This window comes from Wolffia australiana, chromosome 4 (assembly GCF_029677425.1).
Source record: "Wolffia australiana isolate 7733 chromosome 4, ASM2967742v1".
In the NCBI taxonomy this organism is placed as follows: Eukaryota; Viridiplantae; Streptophyta; class Magnoliopsida; order Alismatales; family Araceae; genus Wolffia; species Wolffia australiana.
In genome coordinates this window covers 19,715,978-19,724,936 of record NC_135838.1, presented here as the reverse complement: position 1 = coordinate 19,724,936, position 8,959 = coordinate 19,715,978, and the positions used below count along the sequence as shown (strand labels likewise).

At 45.1% G+C, this 8,959-nt stretch overlaps 3 protein-coding genes and 1 non-coding gene across 5 annotated transcripts; 1 reads left to right on the top strand and 3 right to left on the bottom strand.

Annotated features, from left to right (window-relative positions):
* Positions 1-1,826: 1,826 nt before the first annotated feature.
* LOC144702662 (uncharacterized) lies at positions 1,827-3,109 on the bottom strand. 2 transcript variants are annotated; one of them, XM_078574670.1, is made up of 3 exons: positions 2,343-3,109; positions 2,174-2,248; positions 1,827-2,102 (listed from the first exon to the last, which is right to left on the bottom strand). In XM_078574670.1, the coding sequence occupies exons 1-3, from the start codon at positions 2,697-2,699 to the stop codon at positions 2,061-2,063; spliced, it is 474 nt and encodes a 157-aa protein (XP_078430796.1). In that variant the 5' UTR covers positions 2,700-3,109; the 3' UTR covers positions 1,827-2,060. The 2 variants fall into 2 exon arrangements, with proteins under 2 accessions (XP_078430796.1, XP_078430797.1); XM_078574671.1 differs by having other exon boundaries at positions 2,364-3,109.
* A 371-nt stretch (positions 3,110-3,480) lies between these two features.
* LOC144702661 (galactomannan galactosyltransferase 1-like) lies at positions 3,481-5,231 on the bottom strand. The gene has a single exon (XM_078574669.1). It carries the CDS (start codon positions 5,214-5,216, stop codon positions 3,843-3,845), a length of 1,374 nt encoding a protein of 457 aa, XP_078430795.1. The 5' UTR covers positions 5,217-5,231; the 3' UTR covers positions 3,481-3,842.
* Positions 5,232-5,345: 114 nt separating this feature from the next.
* On the top strand, positions 5,346-5,419 carry TRNAT-AGU (transfer RNA threonine (anticodon AGU)). The gene has a single exon. It is a non-coding gene; the product is annotated as a tRNA-Thr (tRNA).
* A 958-nt stretch (positions 5,420-6,377) lies between these two features.
* LOC144702660 (heptahelical transmembrane protein 4-like) lies at positions 6,378-8,031 on the bottom strand. The gene is made up of 2 exons (XM_078574668.1): positions 7,327-8,031; positions 6,378-7,249 (listed from the first exon to the last, which is right to left on the bottom strand). Exons 1-2 carry the CDS (start codon positions 7,572-7,574, stop codon positions 6,454-6,456), a joined length of 1,044 nt encoding a protein of 347 aa, XP_078430794.1. The 5' UTR covers positions 7,575-8,031; the 3' UTR covers positions 6,378-6,453.
* Between the last annotated feature and the right edge of the window lie 928 nt (positions 8,032-8,959).

Genomic DNA, 8,959 nt, shown 5'->3' with positions numbered 1-8,959 from the left:
CGTTCATTATTATTATGTGTGATGTTTATAATGAATTCCATGAACACGACCAATGACTTAGTGAATTATGATGAGATCATAATACAATGATCACTAGTCTTTAAACATGTATTGTAAATATTCCTATTCGATAGATAGTCGAGATGGACATCAAATTATCCAGATAGAATAGCACGAGTTGTTCCTAGTTATCCAAGTATAAGGACCACTAATACAATCATGATGTAAATCAACCTGATTGATAGTTGTGTAATAACATTCTGGGATTGGTACAGATCAATTTAGTGAACTATTTTCACTAAAGAACACCCACAATCTATTCTTAGTGTTTCCACATTAACGTCTAAGGGAATGGCCATACTCATCATATGAGCGAGGCTAGATAGTACTACTCTATCCATATGCTTTTATGTCCTTCTCGAATATCCTTTGAATAGGAATATTTAGAACACATGTTGAAAGACTAGTGATCTATGTATTATTATCTCATCATAATTCACTAAGTCCGACCATGTATTCATGGACTTCATTATAAGTATCACAAGTGCACTATAATGAATATGTTCTATTAATAAACATGGAACGAGATATGGAATGTGTGATTGGTTTGCCGGTTGCATATATTTCCATCATTATAAGCATCACAAGTGCACCATAATGTATGCATCATATTAATGAACAATGAAAACATAATTGGGAATGTGGAACGTGTGATTTTCTTAATGACCACATTTATTTCCATTATGTAAGGATTTTGGGATCTCAATTGACATGGTCCAAACTCTATTGCACATCAGAATATAAATTGAAAATGAGTATGAAAGCCAAACACATAGAAAAATCAACATCAGATGTGTTGGTTGGTAGAATTTTACCCGTAGACTCTCTATATATTTTTATAAAATATCCAAAATGTTAACTTTTACTTTGATGACCCAAAATATCAAAATAGCTCTAAGTATCCAAATATTAAAATTTAATATACAGAGAGGAGTACCTTATTGAAAAATTGTGAAGTTTAAATTTGTGAATATTAAGTTCAAGTTTACCCATAATCTATTTATAAAATTTATGTAAAATTATATTATAAACAAGTGCATAAAGACTACTAACTGTGAATGTTATGCAATATGCATATATTAACGATAAATGTATGCTGATTGCGGATCTAGAATGGAGTAGATATATAGTTGGTAAGTTAAACTGTATGACCTAAAATTTCTTACGCATCAGGGTGGTTGGTAATTTTGCTTAACACCCTCTAAGTGACGCATTCATTTATGAAAATATTGTGACTTATAAAACTCATAAAAGTTTTAGATAATTCAACGAGAACAAAGCTGCTTTTAAAATCGAAGTTTTTAGACGCATATTAATAAGATCTGAGAGTGTGAACAAGTAATCCGCCATCAGCATCCGCCATCAACTAGTGTAAGATCTAAATGAAATTCTAATTTTGCATTTGTAATTATCAAGCTTTTCATTCAGAGAATGGTTTCAACCCTTCAGCTCATATGGAAGTTTATCGTAACAACCAAGTCGCTATCAGCATTGCATCAACCTTGTCTTTACTGGGCTTCTACGTAAATCCTTGGTCACATACAATTTTTTGTCGTTTGGGTTGTAGGAACATTGTCTTTTTCGATAAGCCATGAGCGGCCACAATAAGTCAAATACAATTAGTTGAATAATTGGCGTTGGATCTAAACTCCAACGTGGGCGTCTCTCTCTCTATCTGTTCTCCATGTGGAGATGGATGGGGACTCAGTGTACAGTGATGTAAACGTGAACATCTCGCAATACATTGCTGGAAGATGGATCAGAACGAAGAAAAAGAACAGTTATCTTTTTTGTTCTTCTCTTTTGCTTATTCTGCTAGTTCTGGCTGCTTTCTCAACCATGAAAGAAGATAAACAAATGGGAAGCAAACATTCAAGAAAATGAAGAAGGCAAAAGTGGAGTACGAACTCCGCGCCGACTCCCCGGTCGTTCTCTCTACCCTCCTCAGCCGGCTAAGACTTCGTCGTATTGAAAAAGAAGAGAACTTAAACCTGCTTCCTTCAGCAGAAGAAGGCGAAAGGCTTGGACGACTTGCTCCCCCCCTTAGAGTAGAAGAAAGAAGACCGGTCAATAACTTGACGGATTGGAGAAAGATTTCAGCTCGACGAAGTACCTTAAGATAGGTGACGGAGAATTCGGAAGAGCTCTCCGCGTCGCCGCAGGCGTCGTGGGAGAAGACAAAGACGTCCTGCGCAGATTAGAGGAAGATAGTGAACGAATGTTCTTCCCTGTTTAAGAAAGATGATTAGCAAAAACCCGAGCTCTGAGTATTCCTGACAGACGTTTCCAGAGAAGTTGCTCACAGAAGAACTAGCCGTATCGTCCAAGCTGCGTGCGGAGGCTTGTCTCGAAAGGCCAAACTCCGTTCTTTTTCGTTTGACTAAAACAGAAGAAGAGGACATGGCGTTGCTGTCTTCATCACAACGCCAGTTTTCATGGATTCGGGGAGGGCCGGAGGAAGCATCGGAGATCATCGAAAAACCCTCCTCTTCTTCCGCTTCTTCTTCCCCGCCTTCACCTTCTACTCCCGCTTGACTATCCCCAACCTTCGCGAGACGTGAACCCTCCTTCTCAAAAGGGTGCTCCAGATACTTCGTCCACCCCGAATGGCATTCACTGCCGTCTTCGTCTACCTCCATCTCGCTTCTATCCCAGCTTCTCCTTCTCCCCTTCCTTAGGCGGGAGAAACTGAGTGCACACAAAATGACGAAAATACAAGGAGAGTATCGCGTACCCGTCCCCTGTTTCCAAGTTTAGGCTAAGTTACAGCTCCAGATGGGGTGGGTACGGCTAGATCTGGGTTCCTTCGCCTGCTTTCACCTTCTCCTAAGCACTTGGGTCGACAGATAAGGCTGATGGCCGAGAGGGAGCATGGGACCGCATGGATCTGAAGCGTCAGATCCCGAACTCATTCACATGCGATACAGCCAGGCACTGTACGATCTAATCCTCCTATTCCCGCATCTGCGAGCATTCGACGAGCTCTAACTCTCCATCTAAGGAGCGTTCATCTTCTGGTCATCTCGGCGTGGATGTAACGTGCGCAAGCTCTTTTCTCTCTGCTAGTCCGTTTCCCGAGCCGAGAATGGTTTTGTAGCTTTCTACAGTGTTCTGTTTGAACTTCATCTCGGCAGCTTCACGCGGGAGAGCACTCGCACTGTCAACCCCGATTCAGCGCTGCCCTCCCCGACCACATGCCATGACGTGACCCAGCCCATCAGATTCCCCACTTTCTCTCTCTCTCTCTTTTGAATGGGACTGAAGAGGTTTCCCATCTGATACTTATTCCCCGAGTTGGAATCGGCAGAAGACGATCTTGATCCTAGGTTCGCATAACATTACTCGAAAATCAGAGCAAAAGTCTGGGATCCAGTCTGACGAAGCACTATTGTACTGGAAATACCCATGATCGCCCTCGTCGTTTATCATCTTGTCTCATATCGTCTGGCCCCCACAAAGCCGGAGCTTTCCTTCTTCAAAACCTACGCGCCGACGGAGAAATCGAGACCGGCATGCAATACAAACATCGCTCCTGAGGTGTTAAAGTCTGTTACAGAGTCCCATCCCCTTATCCTGCGCGTAGCGTCGCGTAAGCTCCGGCATTGGAGCCGCGTGCCGATCAATCCCCTTCCTCGGGCGAAAAAACAACGAACCCATATCGGCTTGCAACACTCGTCTCCCATGCTCCTTCACCGCCTCCGAGGAGACCCAAGAAACTAACGCGAAAACATTATTCGTATAATGCACTGTGGGTGTTTAGGGGGAAAAGGGGGACAGTCTGTCTAGGCGGGGAAGTCAAAGGCCAAGGGCCTGACGCTATCGGACGTAAGCAAGTCCCGGTGGGCGAAGCCGTAGTGGCGCAGGACTTGATCGTCGGCGAAGTTGAGAGCCAACCGCATGCCCTTCCAGCAATCCTCGTTCGAATAACCCTCGTTGCGCCGGCCGCTACACGGCTGGCAGCCCGTGAAGTGCGTCACAAACGGGCGGCGCAGCCCCTCTAACCCCGCTCGCCACCCCTCCGCCTCCAAAATCTCCTCCCTGGCGGCGCCGTACGCCTCCGCCACCTTCTCCGCGCGCCGCCGCCGCAGCCCCGCCGCGCGGCGCTCCATCTCCGCGTACCGCTCGGCGGCCTTCTTCAGCTTCCCAACAATCTCCACCCAATATCCCTGGAAATAATACTCGCTCTCGAGATAGATCTTATCCCCCCAGCGGCTCCCTTGCCTGAGCAGGAGATAGACGAGCGCCGACTGGTCGTCCGACTCGGGGAAAACCTTGTCTTTGAACTCGGCCTTGAGAGTCTTCCCCCATCGCTCGTAGTCCGGGGACTGCGGACCCATCTCCGCCCAGGCTTCGAGAAAGTCCACGGACCATTGACAGTTCCTTAAAAGGAACACGCCAGCGTTGAGGCTGGTCCAGCTTCTATTCTCATAAACGAGGTGGCGCCACCCGTGCGCCACCAGGTTATAACCTTCGTACTTGCGCAGCGGTAGCTCGAACTCCATGTCTGTAAAAATAGCGTCGGAGTCGACCCACCATAGCCATTCGCTCTCGGGGTGAGCTACCATGGCGGCTCTGACGACCGGAATTTTAGCCCAGTAGGTGAACATATCGGGGTGGAGAAGGGCGGTGTTGTAGAAGAAGTCTAGGCCGTGGATACGGCAGTAGTCCGCCTTGTTCTTGAAGAAGCGGAGGAGGAGATGATCGCCGATGCGGTTTCGGCATGGCTTGGGCTGCGAGCCGGAGATCATCAGGATTCGACGTTCGGCGCCGGGCTTGAAGGAAGGGTGAAGATCGAGCCACGCTCGGCGCTTGTCGTCCCAGTTTTGGACTGGGCTGCCCACGCCGTAGCTGAGGAGAGGGTCGTCGTAGAAGGTCGGGGAGGGCGGGTCATGGCGGAGGTCTTCGCAGGCGATCCAGTTTGGAGGAGAAGGAGAAGGAGAAGACGGAGAAGGGCATGAGAGAGAGGGGGTGAAGATTGATGATGATGATGATGATGATGATGGGTTTGATGGGAATGGGTAGAAAGGAGAGAAGGCGGGGCCGACGACGGCGTAGAGAGCCCAGAAGAGGAGAAGAGATACGGAGGAGATGCCGGCGAAGAGGAAGCTGTTGGCGAGAATGGAAGGCCTGAGGGATCGGGGAGGCCTGGTGTCCATGGCAGCGTGCTGGGAGTCTCGTCTTCCTCTTGCGGAGAATATGGAGGCGTTCTCGGCCACGATGCAGGCGCCACGTAGCTGATAATAAAATATTTTTATTTTTAAAAAATTGTTAGAAAATTCCAATTCGCTTTCATAGCTCAGTTGGTTAGAGCACCCGTTTAGTAAGCGGGAGGTCTTGAGTTCAAATCTCAATGAAAGCAAATCATGTACGCAGTTAAGATTATTAACGTCAGCCACGAATTTTTTTTGCCTCTACTTTTTTTTTCTTAAATATCAACGAAAGTAGCAGCTACATTATTCATGAAAAAAATCAGTTAAACCTCAATGAAAGCATTCTATTTTGGTCATCAACATTAGCAATAAAATTTTTGTGACTCCACTTTTTTGTTTCTAAAATCTCAATGAAAGTAGTAGCGACATTATTAATGAAAAAATCAGTTAAACCTCAATGAAAGCACTCTATTTTGATCATCAACATTGGTAATAAAATTTCTGCGACTCTATTTTTTTGTTTCTTAAATCTCAATGAAAGTAGCCAAAGGATAATGCTATTGAAAGTCACTTTATTAAACATTGTATTTGTGACTATATTTTCATATTTCTTGAATCTCAATGGAGGTGGTGGCTATATTATCCATGAGAAATATCATTAATGTAATGACATTTTGTCTGAGACTCTACTGTCGAATTTTCTGAAATCTTAACGAAAGTAGTTACATCATCCATTACTAATATCATTAATGTAATGATATTTTATCCGCGATTCTACTTTCGAATTTCTGAAAAATATTTTGCATAATATGTCTGGTCCTCTCCTCCTTCCGTTAAGGGCATGGACGCGTGCAGGTTGCACCTTGTTTCTTGCCAAACATAATAAGAAAATCTCATTGGAATTATTCTGTTGTTTCCACCACGCCGGTCAAATGTTACATGTCCAAGAAGAACTTTTTTAACCGCTATATGTTTTACTTTCCGCTATTTTTGTTCTGAATATAGAAAGGTAATTCTTCTGCAAACAGAAAGGGGTTGTTCCCTGGAGCGAACTCTCCCAAAAAAGTATCAATATGGAGATCTCTCCCCTTCTAATTCCAAAACTTTGAATTGACGTGAAACAAACGATAAATTATATTTCAAGTTGATGAATTCGTTTCCCGCATAATCATCAAACCTGTACATCACAACACGACTGGTGGAATTCGCCCCAATCATCTAAGAACAGCCAAACCAGAGTCTTCTAGGTGCAACCCACCCTATCCCTCCACTCCAGATAAACCATAATGGCGAGGTACTGGACGTAAGCTCCGGCGATGACGAACAAGTGAAAGAGCTGGTGGCTATGGCCGACCAAATCAAACTTCCCCGGCCTCCATCTTTCCGGTATTCTAGTGGCGTAGATCACCACACCCACGCCGTAGCAGACGTTCATAAAAAACTCGTACATAGTAGTTACCAGCGCCGCCGGCTCGCCGCCGTAGCTCGCCAGCTTATGAGCGATCGGCCCCCATCCAGATAACCCCATGATCACAAACACCAGCGATCTCACGAACCGAAACTCAGGCTTCTCGAAAACGGGGATGAGAGAGATCAACACAGTGAGCAATCCTAGAGCAAGTATCGTAGCGGTGTATACGGCGCGATAGAAAGGGTCGCAGGCGAAGGTGTAGTAGATTTGAGGCACGATCGAGGTGACGATTAGGGTTGAGATGCCGGCGTAGTCGAGGTGGAGCATGATGTAAGAAGTGTGTTCGGAGTGGCAGGATAGGAGGTGGCAGGCGCTGCTCGTGAGAAGACAGAACATCGCGCCGCCGAGGAAGACGAACAACGGCCATCGCGTTATCGCTGGATTCGGCTGGGATGATAAGTTCGTCATCTGATAGTGATTCATAAACCCCGTTGTATTCGTCAGCGAAGAGATGGAGAAACCAGCGAGGGAGTTCGTCTGCCTTGCGTATAGCGCCTCTGCCATTGCCGGGATTTTATTCCCCCCGTAGAGAGTCAGCGTCAGGAAAATGAAGAACCCGATCAGATGCCTGCATGAAAGAACGTCAGCTTGATTATCCTGAACGAATAGAAGCGAATGGAGCAGAGTAGAGACGGGGTTACTCACGTCCAAACGTTGATGGTCTCGTTGTGAATGGCGAAGACGCTGTGGATGGCGTCCTTGAGAGGCCACTCGCATCGGTAGTGCCCAACAACGAACTCGTTGTGCTTCAGATAGTCGGGTAGAGAGTCGTAATTGACGAGCTCGAGCTTCTTCTTCTTTTCCTTTGGAAGCAGCGCCTCCCGGCAAGAATGCTTATCGTCGGATTTGCATGTTTTCTCTAAGAGAATGCACGATACCTTCCTCTCTTCCATCCCCGTCTCAGAATCTCCTCCGTTGAAGTCTTCGGAGTTTGGGACGAGAGGAGAATAGGGACAGAAACTTCCTCAGGAAAGATGGAACGGGGATGAATGATCGAACAACTGCCGCCGAATGTCCCATTAATACGGCGGCAGTCGTGGCCGATCAGTAAAAACCTTGCCGGCAACGGCGAGAAAGCTTCCGCAGCCAAGTTTGAAGCCCCCAGTATCATTTGGCGAGCTGTGGACTAAATCACCCAGGAATAACCTTTGCATGATACATTTTTCTAATCACTGCCCGCTCCTGGACAATTGGAATTCGCCGGATACGGACACAACCGGGCACCCACGAGATGTAAAAATAAGTCAAATCTGAGCTTGAAGGGTGTACATCGATAATGATGGTCAACAATGGGCGTCTCCTATAACTCTGCTCCAGTTCGCATTCGTCAACGTTGTGGAGCTACGGTGATGAAGACCCTTAAGATTTTTTATTCTAGTTCATGCTTCGCTCGCGTCGACCGAAGTAGATTTTCTTCCACCGTGGAATATTGTTTGGAGGGTTGTTGTCTTGCGGAATCTTCTCCGTGGATGCCGGTCATGCGACTGGTGCTACAATTGTTCTGTACATGGATGAGGAGTTGAGGACTCACTTCGGCGACGCTTTTTGGGCCACAGAGTTTTTTTTCCCTTTCGCTGGCCTTGCGTTCCACGCGATTACTTACTATTGTGAATCTCATGGGAGGAAGTTCTTCCAATCAAGAATGCAGGAATCACGGAGTAAAGTAGAAATGTACAACACGCGGCTTGCATCGCAGAAGAAATTCTTCGCTGGCCTCAAAAGATTATTTTTTTTATTGCGTCTTACTTGCGTACTATGCGAGTACGTACTTCAATCAGGAATAATTGAGGCCACGAGTAAAGCGGTAAGAAATCAAAGGACTAATGGAAAACAGTTGATTTGCAACTCAATAGTCACTTCCTAGTTCCTATTCTCCTGTTCTCAGGCGTTATGTTCAGCTAGTTTCTATTACTATTTTACTAGTATCTAACTTGTCCGTAAGATTACTCCTACTGAATTTGTCCATAAATGTAATCTTTATTTTTCGTAAGAGTATCTTTTTCTCATAAATAATGTTTCCCCCACAAATGATGTTTTTAACACATTATCATCCCTTCATGTTGGTAATCTAGTATGATAATTTGAAATGAAGATAAGAACTACATGGAGTGGTGAAAATGGGTAACATGAATGTGTGACATATATTTAAATATTGATAACATTCATGTCATTGTGCTTTTATATCATATTTCATGCCATGCATACTATGATAACATGCATGTTATATTTGCTTTTATAACATATTTCATACAATGCATATTATGACAACAATAATATT